Source organism: Varroa destructor, unplaced genomic scaffold (genome assembly GCF_002443255.2).
Source record: "Varroa destructor unplaced genomic scaffold, Vdes_3.0 BEIS01001014.1, whole genome shotgun sequence".
In the NCBI taxonomy this organism is placed as follows: Eukaryota; Metazoa; Arthropoda; class Arachnida; order Mesostigmata; family Varroidae; genus Varroa; species Varroa destructor.
Genome location: NW_019212467.1, coordinates 1 through 23290, shown reverse-complemented (window position 1 = coordinate 23290; position 23290 = coordinate 1). Strand labels below are relative to the sequence as shown.

The window sequence follows — 23290 nt, the reverse complement described above, 5'->3', positions numbered from 1 at the left end:
TATAAGCAACCCAAGAAACAACTACTTGGCCTTTGTAGCTAATTGTGAAATATTGACAAGTTAAAGAATCAATAAGTGGAGGACCTTAAGGAACGAGTGCAAAGGATTTAACTCGTATATATATATATATGTATATATATATATATATATATATATATACACACATATATATATATATATATATATATATATATATATATATATATTGGTAAAACTGAATCGCAAGCCCTCATTTAGAGCAATTTCAACGAGCGGGCACTATCTTCCAGCTCCTCCGTACGCTGTTAACGCGTAGTGCCTCCTTCATCCAAACGACATCTTCCGAACAACTCCGGTTTTGTCCAGGCACACATTTCTTTCCAGGCATACTAATCTGCAGACCGATCAAAATTGTCACACAGTGTCGGATCAAACGGCTTTTCCAACTGACTTTTTTACTCGGACGGAAAATACATAACCTTGTAAAAATAGCCAAAGAGCTGTGCGTAAAACCGGGGCTGTTCCCGATATCATTTCACCTTTCAGTCTTGTCGGCGCCGTTTCACGGACAGCAGTCGTGCAGTACCCGGTGTTGCTTTGTTTTTGGCCAGAGGTGCGACGGGCCCTAAGGAGAGACGGCGGAGGTAGTCGCATATTGTTTCACCTACCATCGACTTCAAAACTTCTACCCCTGCCACGATTCCGGGCATGTAATACATCTGCCCTTATATCTGCAACACTATCTACTATTACAGAGTCTAGAAGAAAGACACCAACAAAGTCATACCACATCAAAGCTTATTTTCTATTCGATCAACAGTCACGAGCCGTCGGAGTGCAAATATCCCCGGTAAAGAGTGCTCATCTAAAGGCACTGAAAGTATTCCGACCGACAAGACTACGTCGTTGGAGATTTCGCAAAGCCAGTCGACGCAAACAACTACAAGCTCAGATACGTGTACAGGTTAAACAAAATCGCTATCAGGATGTCGCTGTCGGAGGAGCTGGGAGTGTCAAATGCGTCAAACACGGATGGTCTTGGCGACCTTCCCGCTGTCACTACAACCATCAGCCCACAGGAAGAGTGCCTGAAGACGCGAAAATGGTACTGCTTCCTGCTGTCGTCAATCTTCACGTTCCTAGCCGGTCTCTTCATTATCCTGATCTGGCGTGCGTTCGCCTTCCTCTGCTGCTCGCGTAAACGCAAAGCCAGCGCCGCGGGAAAAGCCGCCCAAGCTAAGGCGGCAGCCCAGGCAGCGCAGGAGGCGGCGGGTGGGCAAGGTGCGAGTCAGCGCAAGGCGCCAGGGGAAGGTGCCACCGAGATTGGGCTTATGACAGAGGCAAAGGATTGGGCCGGAGGACTCATCTCGGGACAAACAACCACCGGACGCATACTTGTAAGTAATGCATTATTATCATTATTCTTAGTAGAAGCATTACTATACCAATACTCCACTGCTCCTAGATACGAAATTAAGTGTTCTTTAGATACTTCAGTTCCAAGCAAAAGATTGCAAACACCTTTACGAACCTTATCTTTCTGTTCTGATCTAAGAAGCAATAAATACCGTCAGATGAATATCACGATGGTTAGTAAAACAAACAGTTGTGGAGTCATGACGGTGAAAACAGCCATATCTGAAAGAGCCTTCTCAAAAAGTGCTCAGCTTCTGCCTTGTAGTTGGCCTTAGTTGTTTGCCTTACAGGCGATGATAGCTTCGATCTAAGAAACTGAACATTGCATGACATGTCTCTTTATTTAATCGCATCTATCGGGTAACATATGCTATTATATAGAACATATACCTATGACATCTCGTCACTGCTCAGCTTTGCTCGCCTGCTATTTAAGTGGTAGTGTAAATATGAAATACTGAGAAATAAGATCTTTGGAACTGCATATCTCTCAAAGCTTATAGTAGACCTTACGTCTTAAAATTCAAACGCTACTCTAAAGCTCTTTTGTACAACGCGTTATCATTGCACAGCTACGTAGACGCTTCTCACAACACACTTTGTCATACAGTCTTCTTATTTTGTCCATTAAAGAGAAAAACTTAGTAAGTGATTAATGTTTTGACTTTTTTTTATACCTTGTGCACAATTTGTCTGTGAACTGTATACTTCATCTTTCACTTTTAATATAAATATGTGCAGTTATTTAATATTTGCTCTCTTAATTACTATCGAAAAATAAAATAGTTGTATCAGATTATATATATATATAAAAGGTCCTTCACACCTTTGAATTATTTTTAGACATTCAAATAAAGCGGTTTGTATATATAGAGAGAGTATAGCGCCCATCGGGTCGGTAAGCGGTATCGAAATGCTTGATCTTTTTGTGTCCCGCTAATCAATGTGGCATCAACTTCGATACTTGTTGCGGCCCATTAACGTCCGGTGCTTCTAATCTGTTGAATTTCAGTTTATGCAATAACTGTAAGCTACACTTCAATATAACTAGATTACATACACGAATATCAAGTTATTTACGGCTGCTCTTGCAAAATCGTTCGCTCAGTTGGAAAATTTTTCATATCAGCCCAGTTTCAACAAAATGAAGGAAGTCATCAAAACAATTCGTAGTTACTATGGGACCGTGCCGAAGAAGTCACTAGTACGTGCCTTGCGTGATAATATGCGGTCATCGAATCAACGACTTGTGATAATCCTCAAGATAATTGTCAAGTTTACTATATCCTGTAAGAATGAAACTGCATCTCTTGCTTTCAAATAGTTCGCAAGGTGCCCTTCAATTGGCCCTCTTTGCGTGTGAGTGAACCGGTCGCTTCAAATTCTTGATTAATCGCCTTAGTCTTGCCCCCGTCAACGGAAAACGTCATCCGTATTCTATGCGGCACACGCAGACACTACCGTAATGGACCCTCCAATTGAATAATAAGTTCTCACGAAAAACAAACGTATTTTGTCGTCGCAAACGCTACTACGTTCATTGCTAATCCATCTGCTAGCTTTTGATTGCTTGCGAAGAATGAAACGCAATCCAGACCTTGGGCTCATTCCATACTAATGTACGTTTCGATTGCGTACACCTAAAGTTATTCAGATAAGACGTGTGGTGTAAAGGCACAAAATTAGACAGAAAGCTGATTTATCTAAAAAAGTAATCGTTTAGTTTATCAGATAAAAATGTCTAAGGCTACTACATGGCGAACTATCATAACTGGTTATCACAAAACTGCTACGTTAGATAAGCCAGTTAACTTCATCAACAAAGAGCAAAACTTGCCGAATACGACCAGATTTTTAAGTGCAGCTTTATTATAACAAAGGCCACTGTATCCAGTAAAAATCCGAAAACCAGGAAAGACGGTTCATGTAGGAATCCCTTCTTTTTTTTAGCAGTTTTTGACTGCCACTGAGCCCCTGATAGATTCGGCACGACTACATAAAGCTAGCGAAACTTACCATAAAGGGACAACTAAGAGTCAGTTACGTAAACGTTTTTCAGGCATTTGGCCAGAAGCCTTGCGGCTGTCCAGGAATTCGACTGATGCTACCTATATTTTCTGCTATATGCCCCAGTACCTAAAACCATCAAAGTAAAAATTAGATTTAAATCTTGTGTTTGAGTTTTAAGTTTAATACGTGCATTAGCCATAGCTTTAGACGGTGTGTCTATGACAGATTTAAAAACAAGATTCTCTCATGGGTTCTCAAGTAACGTAGGCAAAGAAGGCGCTATCACGAAGACGCAAAAACTCTTGGAGATGTTCCAATAGCTTCGTCGAAGGTAAGATTGACCAAGGAAGTGTCTTGTTAGAGATGTTTTTCCTTGGGATTTCGCCGACGCCTTCATTTTTAAGAAACCGCAAGTTGACTTATTAAACGCCAATTTTCAGCTAAACGATGTATCTTTAATCAGCAGTAACAGTCAAACAGCTTATATTCTAAATATAGATACATTATATATAGATTTAATATGATTATCATTCATAATTTCGTTTATTATGGTACGAAATTCAAAAGTTATTCAGAATATTTAACCTATAATATCACACTTAATTGTCAGAAATCGTCATATGTATGAAAGCATCATAAATTGTACTTAATGGATGACCTTTTGAAACAAGTTACTCTATGGCTGATTTTGATACGGTGAGGGCAAAAGTGTTTACCTCAAGATTCTTGAAGAAGTATTCGTGTAGTGCTACACGAACTTCTAGTATCAACCGCATCATATACTTTATGGCCCGAAGCACAAACAAACATTTTTGTAAACTGAATTCTAATATTTATAATTGTTACATGTCAGGAAAGGTAAAATGTCATCGTTACTAAATATTGGGGCTGATGCTTCCAGAGAAACCAAGCGGAATGTGTATCGTAGTGCAAAGCTGATCACAGTTGGTAAAAGCACGGTCATGCAGAGTGGGTTTTTTTATTTCCATAACAGCTCTGCTTCTGTAGCTCAATTTAATGAGAACTTAGATCAAGATCAAATAATTCACGCACGACTTTTTCCAAAATGGGAACAGATCCTAATTCATATATATATATATATATATATATATATATATATATATATATATATACATAACGTGGAGCAAATATTTGGCTCAATGTTTACGCGAACCCACATATAAGATACAATTGCATTTAGAACATACACAACTATAATATTATAACCTGTAGTGCACTTATAGCGTGGTATTATACAAGTATATTAAGCTGTTCTAAGCGAATCTGCAAAAGCTTGAAATTGTGAGTGAACTTTTGAATTATACCAGCGGACAAAACTCGAATAAGGATCCCAGTCTCTCAAAAATGTGTTTATGAAACTGCTTGATTTTACTTAAGGAAAAATGAGTTCGTCGTTTGGTCCCAAAAACCGCTGTAGCGCGTAAAAGGTTTCGTTTTTTAAAGGCCAACGCGCCGCGAAAATTCGTCGAATATCGATGAAGGAAGGCATCAGGCAAAGACGCTTTAGGCAAATTTAAGAGTGTATATTAGAGTGTTGAAGACTAATGAGGAGGTGACCAGTTGTCGAGACTGTATCGTACTCCACGTACAGTCTGCGTAACTTTCCGTAACGTCGCCCTGAAGAGAATCAGGTTCAGTGGCAGTGTCGAGTAAGTTTGGGCATAAGGTAATGGTAGTATCTGCAATAGATATCGAAGGCATCTGCTATTATGAGGTACTAGCAGGAAATGAAACGATTAATGCATTCCGATATCTTGAGTTCTTCAAAAGACCTAGTGACCATTCATACTGGAATTAGGAGCACGCAATCTCGCTATTTGATGGAAGCGTTAGACCTCACCGGCATACCTCAATTTCTTCCTGAATTGAGCTTCAACGTGCTTGTTTATAATATAAGCCTTGTAAATAATATAAGTATAATATATATGTAATTATGGGGCTTTAAAAAAAGGCAACTGGTGGGAGAATATATCCTACTATCGACGTATCTCGAGAACATAGATAGTTTACATCTGTGAACGTAAATAGCAGGCACAGAGCTGCCCAAAAGCTGCCAGAGTGGTAAAAGTGTGTAAAAATAAAAACAGTCTAGACCGCGTTCAGTAGTTTTATTATTGATCGATTAACAATGCCAGCTGTATACATGAAACGGGGTATGAACTGGGGCAAACTTTGGCGAGCTCTTTTTCGTAACGGCTATGCGTTTACTTGCCTCTTTGCGCTAAATGAAAACTAATTCATTTTAACACGAAAGAGTGGGCGGAACGGAGTGAAGATTATGTATAGTCTAATCTTTCCGCGCTGAAAAACGGATATCAACGTTAAAAACCGTTTGTAATCGAAATTGTCTTTTTATGCGAATTCTAAAAAGATCGATAAAAAAAAAAAAAAAAAAGCAAACCGTTCAGAGTCTAAGTGTTAAAGGCTCGAAGATTCACTGACACGCCTAGGCATTTGCTATGAAAGTGAGAGAAATTAGGGGAAAATTAGTTGCTGATTGGCTCGTCGAAATGAGCTCCAACGATTAAACTTTTTGTACGTGTTTGTACTTTCTGTAATTTTTATCGTTTTGGATTTTTGGACTTTTGTCTTGCTATAGCCCAAGATTTAAATATGTTGGAAATCTTTCATATGTAGCATACGTGGGTCGCCATATGACGAGTTTACATCTGCGGACATCGCTTCATGCACAGCTACTTTGCGAAAGTTATTTGCAAATAAAAGAGGAAATATTTTAAAAAATGATTAGTTTCTAGGCTTCGAATTTAAACTGTGATTACGGTAAATTATGGTTATCTTGAATGGACACGAGTGTCAAAAATAGCACTCCGAGCGCATACGAGGGAAACCGTTGAAATGTTTGTTTTTACTTGGATGCAGTTTAAGAAACAAAGCATATATGTATATATGTATTTAATCTGTGTGCTTGAAGGTATTTTCACAACATTTTGCACAACATGCCGATTCCCCAAAGTGTCTCACAGCTTCTGGTTTTAGGCTGCCATTGGACATTATTAAGGGAGCCGCGAAATGTATGCGTTTGGCCTCGTAACTACGGCTCGGTCACTATGGCTTCGTCTTATCCTCTTCTTCCTGTGGAGACGCTTCCCTTTGAAGAAGATCCTAGTAAAATTGTTTTACGCGGATTTTTGGAGAACTTTGAAGCTTAGAAGCGTCTGATGCCGACCATATTTTGTATGCAGGGAAGGTGTTGAAGGAATCTTGACTCCGCACTTGATTCACAGGCCGTTCATGTCTAGTTTTCATATTAGTGCCTCACGAGATGGTTGGATATCCATTTTATACTCTCTATTAGGTACATCTCTTAATGCTTAAAATAGAGGCGCTCTGAGTAAGGGAGAATCTAAACGAGAAACTGAACGAGATACACACGAAGTGCATGTTACAAAGTTAATGTAATTTTATTTTTACATAGGTGCCGTGGGCTCGACCCCAATATGGGCTATTTTTTTACAAATTATTCAAGCGCGTGGTATTAGCCCATCTCGGAGTTCTGTTCGAGCAGCGAAGGCATAATTACGCTCGCTCGCTCACTGTCGACCTGTAATGCATTCAAAATGTCGTCGCGATACGATTTGGAGAGCTTTAGTCCAATACGAAAACTTCAGCAAATGAAGTGCGATTGTCCACACTCTTATTCATTCAAAAATTAATTACTGGCTCTACTTGGGAATACAGTATCATCATTACCATTAACATTGGTAAATTATATCTTTCAGGTCGTCCTTGTATTTCTGCTGAGCATCGCATCTTTAATCATATACTTTATCGACGCTTCAAGGTTAGTAGTTGTGCTTTACAACAGACGTATTTGATAAAAAGCAATATGGACGAATGTGTCGTTAAAATACATTCCAGATACTCGAGGTCCGTGTTCTGATGTAGACAATCGAACCTTCATCTCTCAGTTGTCAATGTTCTAAGCTATTTGTTGAACGTGTATAGTGCCGAAGCGATCATAACTCTTTTGTGTAGAGAAATAGTTAAATTTTTTCCTAATGTTTATATTTTCTAAATTTAATAATACATTTATTGCATATACAAAATTGTTCGGCACTGACAAATACCCTCTCTTGCTAGCTAACATGATTGCCAGTTAACTGTAGTAGATCACGATTAGCTTGTTCCATTGCAGTCAAATAGATAATGATTCAAGCAGATAGGGGCCAGAGCTAGTCAGGGTCAGTTTTACCTCACTGTTTCAAAGTTCTGTAGTTGCCGTGCGAACTTCAAGGTAGCGAGGCAGGATTTTATTTGCGTTTCACAAATAGCTTTATCCGTACTTATGACGTTACGATACGCCAACGGCCTGCTAACCTGAGGTACAGAGAGTAAAACGCGCAACGACAACAACCGAGGCGCTAGGGATGATAACAAAAACATTATGCGTAATTTACTGTTTCAAACTGTGGTTCAAAAAAGAAAACGACTTTTACCGCAAAAAAATAGAAACCGTTCGTTGAAAAAGCACGAATCGCTCCGAAACGTCTTCTGGGAGCGTTTACCCAAATTGAGCTATCCTAAATAATTCAACATGCGATACTTTACCTTGCGTCATACTCTGGAGGTCTTCGTGAACAAAAAACTAGCTGTCTTCAGTTCATCATCTAAAACATACGGGTGCACATCTAACGGATGCGTGTCGGCCTTCGTTGTCTAGATTCGCTATCATTATCTTTGTGCCATTGCAGCAAGCACCCCGAAGTACACGAAGTACTTGACTTCGAATGAAAATGTGTAGGAGCACATAGTTTTTTCGAGTGAGAGCTATTTCATAACTTTTCAAAATAGTAGTTCATTTTTATTATACTTAATACCTTCTCATTCGGGGCTGAGGTGCACATATATGCAACCCAGTTTGAAGTTCTTCAAGCAAAGTAGAAACCAACCAAGAAATCGATGGATCCTAGATGTATTTCTTTATCGCGTTTGATGCCATTAAAAATTGAGCAAAAAGATGTCCGCCTCCAATAGACGTGCTTTTCTGCTGGGTTACGTCAAAACAACTGTGACAATATCTTGGACAAGTGCTAGCAGCTCTATTTAGTATTTACCTAAATTCTATACTTTTGTAATGATTTAAACAATGCTTGAAGGATAGATATATATTCAACAATGAAAATAATAAACACCGACATTTCTTTACTGTTGGCAGAGGGTGATATGTGAATATATTTGCGGATTCACAACTGTTCATCTAGTTAGATCTATGAGCTAATTTTGCATTAGGTCAGACTTGATTTACTATGAACGATTCTCGAGCAATGAAAACGTAAGCCATGTGGCTCTCCTACGTCTTATTTATTTTGCATTATAAGCTTTATACTACGTCATTTTGAAAAATAGTTGGTAAAAAATTGGCAGGTGTCTGATAATTAGCAAGGGGTGTCTTCTGGTTCTGTTCAGACCAGCTTGGACCAGTGTTGAAAACGATGATTAATGTCAGAAAAATGTAGCAATAATAATTTGCAAAATCGTGTAAATTTGGGCCGGAGCTTTCTTTTCATTGAAAAGGCGTCCCGTTTACCACCTGTCACAAAAAACAAGACTCGAATAGAACGCAGTCGTTGCGGCAAGCGATGTCACCGTCATTCCAATACATGCTTAATAGGATACCGTACATGCATAGCGCATTGCGCGTTCGTAGATATTTTAACATAAGTTGTATGTCACAGGATCGATTATCGATCATCGACGATGTATACTGAATTTACGGAAAAAGTGCGAAGTTAGCCACCAAAGTCAAGGCGCGTCCATTAGTGACACCATCCTAGAAATCCTAAAACAAACTTTTTTCTTTGTAGAAAAGGTCTTTGAGACCTTTTCCATAATATCGACCTTCTGATATTAGGCAGAACATTACCTTGCAGATATTTTCTTAAGATTGATTTTTTGATCGGATGATTTGAGGCTTTTTACATTTAACGTAATTATCTTGGACTGTATGTGCCGTAAAGTTCTCGCTATGAAACAACTCACCCTTCCCAAAATACGACAATAGCGCGTATCCAAACGCTAAGCTTCTTCGGTATTTCAGATAGTTTCTTGATGATATTTTCCATTTACGTGCTAAATACGAATGATACAGTAACTGCCAAACTCCATAAAACATTTTAATTTAATAAAACAAATTACATTCTTTTTTTCGTTTCAGCGATTGTGGGAATATTCGTCATTTTCAATCCTTTATCAAAAAAAAGAAAACCAAGTTATTTCTAACCATGAAAATAAAACAAGCGATTATTACTACAGCCATTACTGGTTAAGCAATTATGAATTAACCAATTAATCAATGCGGCCGTAAGAAATGTTCCAGGATGATCTATATATTTTAGGATATTTACAGGCAAAAACATCTCACAAATCGAACGAATTTATTTTCAGGGACAGATGTAACGCATGTTTGCTAGATTTCTTAAAATTCAGAAATCTATCAAATAGGAATTTTCCATGGGAAAAGGATGGTTTGAAGCTAATTTTCGCAAACAGTAGCATTCGATGAAAGTCTAGCGGCAGTGGTTCGAACCTGCGGATGAATTGTGGTCTAATACTTTTTTTTTTTTTTTTTTTTCTTAAATAAATGTAAAAAACATCTGCGTATATTTCGATGGGCTGCACTATCGGAGCTAGATGGATCGATTTCGTTTAGGTTGCCTCGTGTAACTTCTTTCACAGAAAAATTTGACAAACAATGATAATAACGTTAGCTTTGTCTTTCATGCAACCCACCGTTAGAACCGGAGCAAGTAAAACGTGAGTAACGTACTTTCTCTAATATTGGGTTATTGATGTTTTAATGAAAATCACAACTTGTTTTGAGGGTTTTTTTTTTTGAAGCTCTTTCGTGATATGATACATTGGCTTCTCTCTTTTCAATGTAAAGGCTCATGTCTAGCGAATACTCTGCTTAAATGATTCATTATTTTCTATCGTAGCAGACAGACTGAGAAACAGACTGAAACGCTGTAGCCATCATTATATACTAAGAGACTACGTACAGCTTTATATGATCTTCGACAAACTAAATACTTAGTGTCTGTGTGCCCGATTTGACCCAAACGTTGATAGCATTAGCAAGCACACTTAGTAATCGTTATTCTTCTAGTTCAGAAAGTCCAAAATCGATAAGGCTATAGCACTGTCTATGCCTTCGAGTTTGGCTTTTGCGAGAACCGGCCGGAAAACCCGTTTTTTTCAGTTATGTGGTCGTAGTTACTATTCATATGTATTGTTTTGTTGCTACAAATGATTCATTATGTGGGAGTAATTTTAAGATAACATGCGAAATATGTTGGATTGCTTATTGATATACTGAAGAAAGGTTGTTTCGCTTTTCCTTGCTTTCGAAGAGAGTAATTCTTGTATGAGTTTCGTACTATATAAGTTAGTTATAGACGAAATACTATAGATTTTTTTTTTGTCAAAGATAGTCAGGATATTTTTAACAAGGTTGCTGTAACCATTGTACATTTATGGCATGACTCCTGTCGGCGATCCGTCCCTGATGACGGCCCCAAGCAGCTATAGCACTCAAGTGCATTCTCAGTAAGTACAGCTGAAGAACGCTGTGTGCAGGCGTGTACAGTGGATTGGTATACGAACGTGTGCAAGCAAAAACTCCCAGTTTGTTTCCCATTCCGACAGCAATATTCCCAAAGCAAGCAAGCAAGCAAGCAAAAACCTCTAGGACACTGCTGCCCTGGCGTCTGCTATCTGTACGAAGAACAGTGTTGCTTTGATTGGCATTGTATCGTACAAATCTGCTTCGTTGCGGCTGTGGGCGACGAGTGTGGCACATCTTGGCGTGCACCACACGCTCTTAACGAATCCTACTTTGTGCAACCAAGACTCCCTTAAAACCTTCCTATTCGACGTGTTGTCCGATTAAATAGCCAATTGATCTTCCTTCCTATTTATTATTATGCCTTTTATATTTAGTTACCTGAAGCCAGTTATTGATAAAAGAGTTGGAAATGCTGCTGATGTGATGGTTCATTTGATGACTATTGCCCAACAACAAACATCGTGGTGCTATTGCTAACCGGATGATGGTTGATTGATATGAATTTATTGTGCTCGCTCGATGGTTGATTTTATTCTGATGATTAATAGCGTAAATTTTGTAGTTACCCAGAAAAGCAACTGGATAGTTGATTTCAAACGGTTTGCCTGGCGAGCTATTTCCTATTGTTGATGTGGTCGCTACTGCTATCCTCGAACATATATATATATATGATTCATAGATCGCTTGATACTCCTGTTGCACTCCTTCAAAGGTTTAGTCCGTGCATCTCAGCGAACGTATCTCCGTTGTGTAGGCATCCATATCTCCATCTGTCTTGTTTGATATCGGTGTTGTAACACTTCGTTATTGACAGTGGTAACTTTGATCTGAGTTGTAATTAAGCCGTTACTATAGTCGTTTCATAGGTTACTTTAGATTTATAGTTTTCTTTGCGTCTTCGTTTGCTTGGTGCACTCACATAAATAGTTTTTTCAATCACATAATTTCATGGGTGTAATTAGCTTGAATATTATTCAGAGAAGTCTAACGCTGTACTACGTATATACGCATATAGGCTGTATTTCTTTATTATTTATCATCAGCAATCAGATAAAACGGTCGCGTGAAGCACAGAATCGACCATTCAATTAGGTTTCCGCTTTTCAACGGACGTAGTGCAGTCCTCCTAGTCCGTACATTGCTTTCTATCGGCGCACATAAGTACCATCTTAAGGGATATGATATAGGAAACAGGGTACACCACATACCAGAATAGGCCCGAACTACACTACAGCAAGGTAAAGGAAAGGATCAGCTTGGTTTTTGTCCTATAATACCACATGTGGCTAGCTGTCTTAATCAATCGTTGAATTTAACGATGAGCTACAATAGAAACCAGCAAATACATTAACTCATAGTAAATTGATATAATGTACACGAATATAATAATATCAACACTCTTCTCTCATTTTTGTTCAAGCATTTACCATAACTGTGTCCTTGATAGCAACTACCGTTTTAAGCTTTTTTTTTTTTTCAGTTTAGATTTTATCTAGTATAATTGTAGCCTTCCAAATCGTTATCTCTCTCACGCGCTCACTCTCGCGTACTTGTACACCTATAGCGTGACTTACTTGAGTTGAGTGCTATATATACATTTTATAGTTATAGATCCTTCGTTTGATCTTCGTTAGTACTTCAGCGCATAGTTGTGGCGGTCTGCCAGAACACGGAATAGGGGGGAGGCGATGAAGTAAACTGGGTTGGATCAGTTGACGTAAAACTGTTAGAATTCTGGCCCTATAGTAGAAGCAAAGGTAGAAGATCCACAGGCACACAGATAAGCACACAACTCTTACGATGACGTCGTCTAGTAGCTGATGATCTATAGTACGCAAGATCTCCAGTATTTGTATAGGTACTGTATAACTTCGCAGCCTTCATAGTTTATACAGCAGTACACAGAACTATTTCATGGCTGGCTTCCAATTATTCAGTACACTTAGAATCTTCACGGCGGATCACTGTTCGTACAAGTTGCTTAGTTACACTGACTGAAATAAAATTTTACCACAATGATGATATGACAAAATGAAAAAAACAATATTCGTGAGTAAATCGAGGTGGGACACCTCAACGGTTCTGGTCTCGTGCGACTCAGCTGTCATAATATTCAGTTTCGATTTGAGAAATATAACCATATTAACGGCATCAATAGGTAGATGAGAACAAAGAACTTCGCACCCTTTACGTCTATCTATAATTGTTTTTGCAATTGCAAATTATCGATATTTTGTCACGGTCATCCCCCTTATCGAGTAATAAATGCATACCAAGTAAAAGTTGCAATCTGCAAATAGTTTCGGTGCAACCATTATCTTTAACCGCTAACCCTTAAAGCATTTTTTCCTAATCTGTAAGTCTACATTTGTGCCCTTCCCCTTGTAATTAGAAATGCGGCGAGCATTAAAAAAGTAGTTTTGGACTCATGAGTAACAGAGATTCTTGATTGGTTGCTTCAAATATATAGGTGGCCAGGAAACTTACGAAAATTAATTTCCATAGCCTGTTTTGACAAGGTTTTAAATTGGATACACATAGATCCTATTAGCTGTTGTTGACGGTCGATTTACTAAGTAACTCTGAGATCGCTTGTGTCTGGTGGGAATAATAACACTATCTGTTCGTCCAGCGTTTGTCGATAACAATACCTCCAAGTTTTTAAATCAAATACTAAACGAAGTACCGCAATTTTGTAAGTGCTCAATAATAATATGTTTCTCATGCGTTGATCTATCAATTAATTTCGCTTTATAGAACCGTGATTCTTCAGCGTCATTGCAGTTCGAAAAGTTTGTCGCAAGTTGGATACTTTTTTTTTAGTAGATTTGTGTACTTTAGTATTCAGCTGTTACTACGACGGTAATGCAATACAAGCGTAGAAAGCATTCAAACCTATTTTTAGGGACCTAAAAGTTTAAAATCCGATTTGGAGAACTCCGCGAGGAAGGCTCAAAGAGAAGTGCCGAGCAATACCGTGTACATTGTTGTCCGTGTGACGTTATGGGTTGTTTGCCCCCCTATCTTCTTCTCTCGTTTCCACTTTTTCGTATTTTGGGGTTGCGTACGAGCTGTCCGGCTGGCCGGTGGGCGTGCAACTGAGGGGCATGGTTTCGTACGCAAAGCTAAGATAAGCCAAACGCTAGTAAATGGTTGCATGCAGTATTAGCAGGGCTATCTGTAGGGAAGCGTGTAACCGACCGAATCATACTCGCTTGAATACCCCCCCCCCCCCCCACACACACACACGCACACGCACACACACACACGCACACGCACACACATACACACGCACACGCACACACAGCCACCCACACACGCTCACAAGTAGATATACACCCAGCCCTAGCGCCATCAAACTGTGTTCGATTATCGATCAAGTCTCCCAACGCCGTTTACTCATCATACGATTCTCTACAGGCTACCTCGCTTTTGGTACGACTAAAACAGTTCTCCTTCCAATTCCTTTTTAGACTTCTGTGATCCTGCCTTTTGCCCCGTTCAAATCGCTTTTTTTCGTAAGACTAGCGGCGTCCATAGTGTATACATGGTTTACAAAGTCGCGTAACTCTCAAGCGTGTGTCATAAACTCCGTCAATGTCATGAGACCAGCAAGTTAATCTCGTTTTTCCAAAAGTAGGTTTACCTAAACCTTGTTTCCAACTTTGGTCTGTGCCACGTGCACTACTGACGTACGTAATTATGGTCGGCACACAGTAGGCTAATCTCGTTAACCCAGTCAACAAGATCGTTTGTTGGGTGGTGCATACATCAACTATAAATACTCACTTTTTATGGAATCTTTCAATTCAAACTATGGTTAACATGAAGGTAAAGAGTGGAACAATGGTTGACATCTGTCGGACTCATCAAGCGGTTTTGGATAACAAGGGGTTGCAACATCGAGATAAATGAAACACTACCATCGATCAACTGTTTTGTATGAAATTATGGATCGGCCGGCGAGAAGTGGGCGGGGCAACAGTTACAGGACCAATTGACAGTACAATAATCGGCGAAGGCCACATCAACTGACTGGCCGCTATCGGCCGATAAAAGTTTACTTGTCCGACATACGTCTCTGATCACAATAACAATAGTTGTGAGATCAGTATTATAACTACCACTTCCAGCCACTTGTCTACCATCGATCATTGTAGCTATCCGATAAACGATAAAAAAAAATAGCAGAAAACATAAATAGTGGTGGAAAGGCAAGTGACAAAACGAGAGCCAGTAATTTAAACCAAATATTTAGGATCAACATTCGGAATTTTTCCTTATGCGTCTTTTAAATGAGAGCCTGAGAGAGGAATGATCGTACCACTCAGTGGTATTTGGTAGATCAAATATTTTTATATTTTCAGTTTCCCAGGGAGTCTCTCTGAAACGTTCCTGACCTTTCGACTTCGATATAGTATAATTACTTAAATGTAGAGGTATAAAGTAGTTACTCTACCATGCGAATCGACCACCTCTCAACGCTACAGGGACCCTATTATTCATGCTTACTGACGTCTAAGGTGGAGGCAAAGTTACCAATTGTGTTAAAATAACGTTTCAAAAAATCACTGCTGCAGTGATTCGGTCATCCTCGTATTTTCATATTTTTTTTGGGTGTATGTGTAACAATCACAAAATCCTACGTTTTGCGGAATATGATTAATATCATACCATTGGCACAACATCAACTTGAAGACGCTTCATTTTATTTGTATGTTTAACGCAAGTAGACAAATGGGTCACTTTGATTTGATTTAGTACAAATAAACAGGAAGACCGATGGACTCTAGAAACCGATAGTCGTGGAAACTCCAGGTTACTGTTTTACCCATCGAAAAGGTAATGCAAAGCTAACTCCTTCCTCAAATGACTGCTCTACATAGCCTAAGGATGCTGATAGCCGTTGTAAGAACGTATCTTTCATAAATTAAATAGTTTTCACAATCTGCAGGACCTTATCGTTGGCCTAACCGTGTATGTGTAGGTATTTTCTAAAGCTATATAATGCACAGTGGTTGCCAATGAGAACATACACATCTGAATATATAATAATTTACCTGTGTTCACGCAGTATCTTTCTCCTATTTATTATACTATATTCGCGCGTAGCTATGTTTCTGTGTATTTGCAAAGTTTTAGGCACCAGGCCGTTATTCTGTATTACTAGCACTCTTATGAAACGCGTCAAATATATGACTCTCCTGGACATTTTTGGTGGGTATTTGTGTACAACAGAGGCTGTATCGACATTTATGCCCGCAATAAAGTGGACGTGAGCGTTTTGTTCAATTATCTAGGGGCGGTGCTGTGTATAGTGATAAATGTACGAAGCTAATTACTGTGAACAAGTTAATCAGTAGAATATAATTATCTAAATATCAGTGTTCGTGCATGTGCTATTTTACGATCGTTGTCATGTTGGCACGAGGTTATTTACGAATGCATATAATAGAAAAATAATACAGAGCAATTTACGGTTATGTTCAGTGCATGTTCTTATTTTGATCGATGTTTTTCTCTTGCAGGATGCATTAACGTGCATATTTACAGCCCTGTTCTGGTCCTTCGGGCCACAGCATTTACTTCTCAGGAGCTACAATGATACATCGTATGAGCTCACACTCTCTATTTTGATTTTTTCGCTTGCGAATGACCATGGCAACAGATATTTTGAGTGGTGATTCTTAAAAATCATAACAGAGGCGTAATAGTAGTGCTTGTTGGATAAACATATCAATCTATCTCTTTACTTCGTCCTCTCTGCGTGGCTAGATTGGTCTCATGCACTATACTCGCGCGTTCCACATGTGTACATATAGAAATGTTCTCATGCGCGACTTGAACTTTTCACCGAAGCTTCTGCTGCCACGACGACTAGAACACGAGTTTCAGGCCTTCTTCAGGTTCCGCTAGTTTGTGTTATGCAATGGATGATTTCGAAAAGCAGTTGAAAACAAATCGCCGTATCAATTTCAGCGTTATCTCCAATTGTCCACAATACCTTTAACCTTATCTATTCCAGTACTGATAGCTGGAGTGACACTCATATACCTCTCACTGCTATCAATATCTACATATGTGTATATAATGTAAGCCACAGCAAGATCAGTATCCCCGTTTGTTTATCGTTATATTCGTGACCTTCTCATTTTGCGATTATTTAATATCTGAACCTTTTCAATCGTGAATCCTGGTATATGACATATTCTGACCCTTTTATCCTGTAGCTAAGTATCCCTTGTTTAGACCCTTTAGTATTTGCCTCTAATTTCGTTTTGGCTAATACCTACTTTTTTATCCTGACGCGTTCATTCATCTAACCTCATTCAACTATTCAGTATTTGTTGTGACCAGTATAATCCCTTTGGCTCGTTCACCTTCTTACTCTTCTCCTAGCCCCACGAATGCCCGTTGTCCTTCTTCGTTGACTATTTGACGACAAGATATTCGGAAAAATAATTCGATAGACGAAAATCATTGTTGCTCCTTCTGGTGATTTCGTTTTCGCGTCCGCTGTTCGTTCCGTTCCTGAACAAACCTGGACGCCCTGCTGCTCCTGCTCCTGCTGCTGCTGCTGCTACTGCTGCTGCTGCTGCTGCTGCTGCTGCTGCTGCTGCTGCTGTTGCTGCTGCTGCTGCTGCTGCTGCTCTTGATGATGCTGACGCTATGATGACGGTGGTCACGATTCGAAATGCGTTTCTGCTTCAACTGGCGCTGCCACCGCTGCTGGCGCTGATGTTGATACTACCATTGCGTTATCGGCACAGTGGCGGCATCCACGACCCCTCGCAGTTCGACCAGCGAACTACAAGCGCTACATCCTTAACAGCTGCTGATCAGACCGTAAAGTAAGTCTTCTTCTTCTCGATGTATCGATCTATTCTTTGATCGGTCATTGCCACATCCGACCGTCGTCAGTTACCCCATTCAAATTCGAAAAGGTCGATCTGAGCCCGCTGCGCCCCGGAGCTCGATTGTCTCGTTATCTAGCACGAATCGATCAGATCTTCTGAAAAACAATATGATCGATAAAACGAAAAAGTGGCGTTTTCAACTTTTCTTTACTCGTCCTTGTCCGCTCTCTCTCTCTCTCTCTCTCTCTCTCATTTAAATCAAAGCAAAACTTGACAGAATCTACTAACAGAAAACAAAAACGTTGTCCAGCTTTATATGCCCCGGCTTCTAAATCTCGTCAGTCACATCGACGTAAATGAAACTCATATACCATAATCAAATAACGAATGCTTTAAACATAAATACGAATACACAATAACAATGGCAGTTTTCTATATAACTATAAAATGCAAAGTTTCGGAAAGCTCCCAGATTTGACTAATGATCGCGTCATTTCCATCAAAGCTTAATTTAATCGCTGGGTTAGCGTCTATGGTCCCTGGCGAAAACTGCCACTTTTATGTTAAAACGAGATATTCTAGAGCTTTCTGTTAGTTCAGTTATTTTTCTGAGAAAAGCAGAAGGCATTTCAATAAGTGTCGTAATTAATAATAAGGAAAAAAAAACACGTTGATCAGTTAACGCAAACTTGACGCCAACAAGAATGTGCTTGACCGAAGGAACGTCAGTAACAAGCAGAGTGGCACCGGCTACCAACTTCATTGCTCATACAGTTATAAGTTCGTTACGTCATCCGCGTTTTGTAGTGTGAGAGAGAGAACACTCTATGAAGAACGCAACTGTAAGCTAAAGTGATGGTCAATTCGCTCAGGTCGTCACCGCTATTGCAATCAAGTGACAGGCCGAAGGTCATCGTAAGGGAAATGTCACTTAACAATGATGCATTCTTAGAGCCTTAGATAGACAGAACTTATTTTTTTTTTTTTACCAACTACTGCAATAGCGCTATACTGCTATAATATCTGGTCCGGAAATCAGCCAAAACAAACGACAGTCACTGCGGCTCTCTCTAATCTTCTAAAGGGTTCTGTTGAAATTGAACATTGAACATGACTATGAATAGTCACGATAATACTTAATTCACTGTTATATATCAGTCCTTTTTCTCTTATATTGATAGTAATCGAAACAGGACTTCTAGCGGACAATATTTCGAGCAAAAAATAATTGCGTTTCATATACGTATCGATGGCTCAGGCCAAAGGAAGACTATATGGATTTGACTCTAGGGAATCGAAGAGGCTCAGTATGGTCAACTTCACTGGTATTTGAACCTTTTTTTCTCACCATTTGCTGCTGCAGATGCTGAACATTTGTTCAACACTGAATACCGGAACAGATATGCATTTCACTGCTACCATGTCACTCGTAGTTAACGCAGGATTACATAGTAAATCTATATGAGAAGGTGGAAATAGCGCAGACCTTTACTATGTAATGTATACTGATTGATATTAATCATCGATAGAAGAGAAAAAGTAGCTTGGATGTTTGCTGAGTGATTAGGCGCAGATAAAAACAGCGCCTTTCTGGATACTTATGGCAGCACTAATCGAGCATTCGTTGTTGTTTTACTACTAATTTATTTAGTTGAATGGACCACGTGGGACGCATTTAAGAACTGGGGACTTTTTTAAGTGCTTATCGTTAGCTGATATTATGACTTTTTTGGAGCTGCACTTCTGATACGAGGCTGCAATGTTCATGCTATCATCCTCTGGAGAGCTTGAAGTAGTACCAGTGAGCGGTGTACAGTCATGGATAAATGTTTGCCGATGCGTTTCAAGGTCTCAGTATGTGCCGTATTTAATTATCAGCAAAAACTAGCGACTATATCACGGGTGCTTATTGTTATTATGGCAACACCTGAAAACGAAACACGACAATTCCTATGGTACGACATTCAATGAACTTCGCAGAGTAACTAATTACCTCTAGTAGTAGGAGTAACTAATTAAAGTTAGATTTGTGTACCCAAAATCATCACATATTTGATCATAAAAATTTGCTCTGTTTGAGCTCACAGGTCCCAGTCGCTATTAATGAAAGTTTCGTCTTGATTAGATACCCTTTAGTTGATTGCCTAATTCACATATTAATAATAATCCGATAACATATTTGTGTACGAAGGACTGGACGCGCTGAGCAAGTCTTTTTTAATTGCTAGGGTGCAAGACCCGGTATCTATTAGTGAGACCACACATGCGATCCTCTACTTCGAAAGACCACAGCCATGATGCACGTACATTTGTTAACACCTGCTAAAGTAAGTCCAACTTGTTGACTATGGCACGTGAAAAAAATATCCAGCAGTTAGATCAATTGGACTAAACGTCACAAGGATCAAGGGTCAAAAGTTTTTGGATTGGTGCCACTCAGATCTGACAGACGGAGAAAACAGGCCGCAACAGTGAAGGAAAATTCAGAATTTAGTTTTCCGTCCAGGGCGTGATGGTTCTTATAATTCCGGATTAGCAACCCTTACTTATGGCTAGCTCTCGCAACAGTGGGAGAAAATCCTATCTCGGCTTGCTGGGCCTGCCTCAGGTTACAGGTCAGCGTTAGACCGAACCCATCGCCACACCAACGATAGAACGTCGTGGAGTTTTACATTAAGAGACACACATAATTGGCTATGTGTGTATACATGGTTGCATTTCTGTGTGAATCTATACGCATTTCTGGAAGACTCATTCAGCATATGTCTAGAGTTGTTTTTTAGGAAGTTTTGCAGAAAATGCTTATGGTGATAGAGAAATGATTGTCACCAGATATAATTGCATGGTGGAAACAAAGAAGGCTGACCGTGCATAAGGTCGTTGATACCGTGCGCATGATGCTAGTGGCATAGGATAAGGCCCCCCTGCAATGCCTTTTATAAACTACAGTTATACATATGAACTACTGTTTATAACGAATACTCTCCAAATGATCTTCGTTAGAAAACTCAGTTCTCTAAAGAAAAAGAAACAGTAAAGGTTTTACTGCGACGTCTTCGACTAACGTCCGTGTCATAGACAACGCAGCACATTATCTTTGATGCAGAAATACTTGGCAGCCAACTGTTGCGTTGAGTCACGTATAGATGCACAGGAGACTGCTAAGTCCGTCTAGATTGACCTAAGGGTCTACTGTGTATTTTGCTAACACCGTTTTGATTTGTAAGCCCTTGCATCATATTATTAGATCAAACATATAGGTGTTATTAGAACACAGGATTCTCGTCATTTTCATTAGTCTCTATGCTATTCTATTTAATGTGAGGTTAAAGAGAAGAGTCGTCGGTGCGGTTAAACCTTTCTCGTACAACACAAAATATACAACAGTTTTAACGTATGAACGTAGAGATAGTACAAACGAACGCAAACAACCTGCCACCGATACTAAATTCTAACGGGGTCCCCTATTACACAGACGAACGTCCCTATGGGCGAAACCAATACACTTGGGAATATGTTCCCGCACAAAGACAGCATCGATGCTTTAATCGAAACGTTTACCTTACTGCAATATTTCTGATAGTACTTAGTTAATTTCATTGAATTTTATAATTTGTCAAGTCGATTCTAGTAAGCTTTTTCAAATTTGAAACATTCAAAAACAGACTTTCCCAACGCAGTAAATTAGCTGCAAATGTAAAGCGAAATGTAAAGTACGTCTGGCCGTAGGTGGAACGTTATCGCCACGGTTCAGTCACGTAAAATTAATTGTTTTGGGATGTATATTCTTGTTTCTTCTTCAATTATAGTCGCTATGGCCCGTTGAAATGTTGGCTACCCTTAATGAGCCGAAGTAATTAAACTCGAACTATACATTGAAATAATTTAGCTTGCCCAACACGTATGTACACATTTTTATTTATCTAAACAGTATCTGTAAAAGAATTGAAATAAAGTGAAACGTGAAGGGTTCAGGGAATTCGTTCACGTTTCACGCAATAAATGTAATCTCTCTCTGAATTTGCATCCCTTAATTCCCTCAAAAGGCTTGAGCCACTAGGTCAAAATCGATGCGACGGTTTTTTAAGACCGCTTCAGAGCCGGCGACCTCAGCTCGTAGCTCAGATTGTCGCTCCGTTAGCGAACATCCTTTCCGGGTGTTCAATATTAATACAACGATTGTGGAGTTGTATAGCGCGCACCATAAACACAACTATTTCTTACTGTCGAATTTGTACGAGTCTATCATTGCCTCACTGTGAAAAATCAAGCATCACACAGTGGTTTTTCTTTGAAAGGAAAGCCATAGTAATAACAATTGTGATAACGGTCGATTCGGACTTAGTGCTACCACTCATGGCTGAGCCAGATTGTCAAAACAGCGACAAATGCCACTCCGAGAATCGTACTAAAACGTTATCTCATACTAGATATCCTCGTATTATATACGTTGTCCGTGCTGTTTGTGTTTACGTGAACGTGCACGTTAGCAATCAATATATCTGCTTACCCGCAAAGATATGTCAGTTTGGCTTCGTGCCTATACCAAATAATTACATGCTCGTTTATTCAGCACTAACGTATAATATGTTATATCGTCAAATGTCTGCTTCACTTTCAACTTTAGGCTTGTCCATTTAGAGAATACAACCATTAGTACCACCGAATCCACGGAAATATTTATTTCATGTCTGTCAGCGAAAACACTTCAGTACGCTACTACTCGAATATATTTCAGTGAAGGTGCTACTGTGCGCCAACATTGTTTGAGAAACACATATAAGGCAGAGTGGGCGCATCTCATTGCCTTTGTAACAATACTAAACATGTGGGATTTCACAGCGGGAATTTATGAGGCACCTCAGGTTGAGGTTTGGAAAAAAAACGCGTTCCGGCAGAAATAATCATAATCGTATATAACAAAATTTATTCATTTGGTACAGTCTGCACGATCGTCCACGGCGGAACCGGATTTTTTAGATGTTATTCGTATATAGAAATAAGGCGGAAAGTGAATATAGTTAATGAAATTAATAACATAGAGTAGGTGCAAGCATGATCAAGATGTCCTCCCTTGAAGCCGATTGATCTGCTGCACCGATGCCAGTGCTCGTCTTCAACAGTCGCTGGCCTCTTGCTCGGAGGCAGGAACTGGGCTTCAATCCAAAAAATGGCTGGATCGTATCAGCAATCTGGCAGTGATCCAAGGAGGCTTATACATTAAGCAGAGCAAGTAACCTTTCCGTAGTAGCTTTAATGGTCGTTCGCGTACGCAGAGGTTCATTTCTCTCGTACTGCAGTCTGCCTGTGGCATATCCATTGTATTAGTAGGCAGACATTACACTTTTTCGACATTCTCTCGGCTCAATTCTGAAACACGTACACAGTGTTGCTCTCTCTCTCTCTCTCTCTCTCTCTCTCA

The 23290-nt window shown here is 39.5% G+C and overlaps 1 protein-coding gene across 5 annotated transcripts; it reads left to right on the top strand.

Annotated features, from left to right (window-relative positions):
* Nucleotides 1-959: 959 nt before the first annotated feature.
* Nucleotides 960-23271, top strand: LOC111255199 (calcium-activated potassium channel slowpoke-like). 5 transcript variants are annotated; one of them, XM_086976484.1, is made up of 5 exons: nt 960-1376; nt 7167-7228; nt 10183-10200; nt 10969-10992; nt 17782-23271. In XM_086976484.1, the coding sequence occupies exons 1-5, from the start codon at nt 966-968 to the stop codon at nt 17864-17866; spliced, it is 600 nt and encodes a 199-aa protein (XP_086832610.1). In that variant the 5' UTR covers nt 960-965; the 3' UTR covers nt 17867-23271. The 5 variants fall into 5 exon arrangements, with proteins under 5 accessions (XP_086832610.1, XP_022672640.1, XP_022672643.1 ...); XM_022816905.2 differs by lacking the exon at nt 10969-10992; XM_022816908.2 differs by lacking the exon at nt 10969-10992 and having other exon boundaries at nt 16540-23271.
* Nucleotides 23272-23290: the final 19 nt, after the last annotated feature.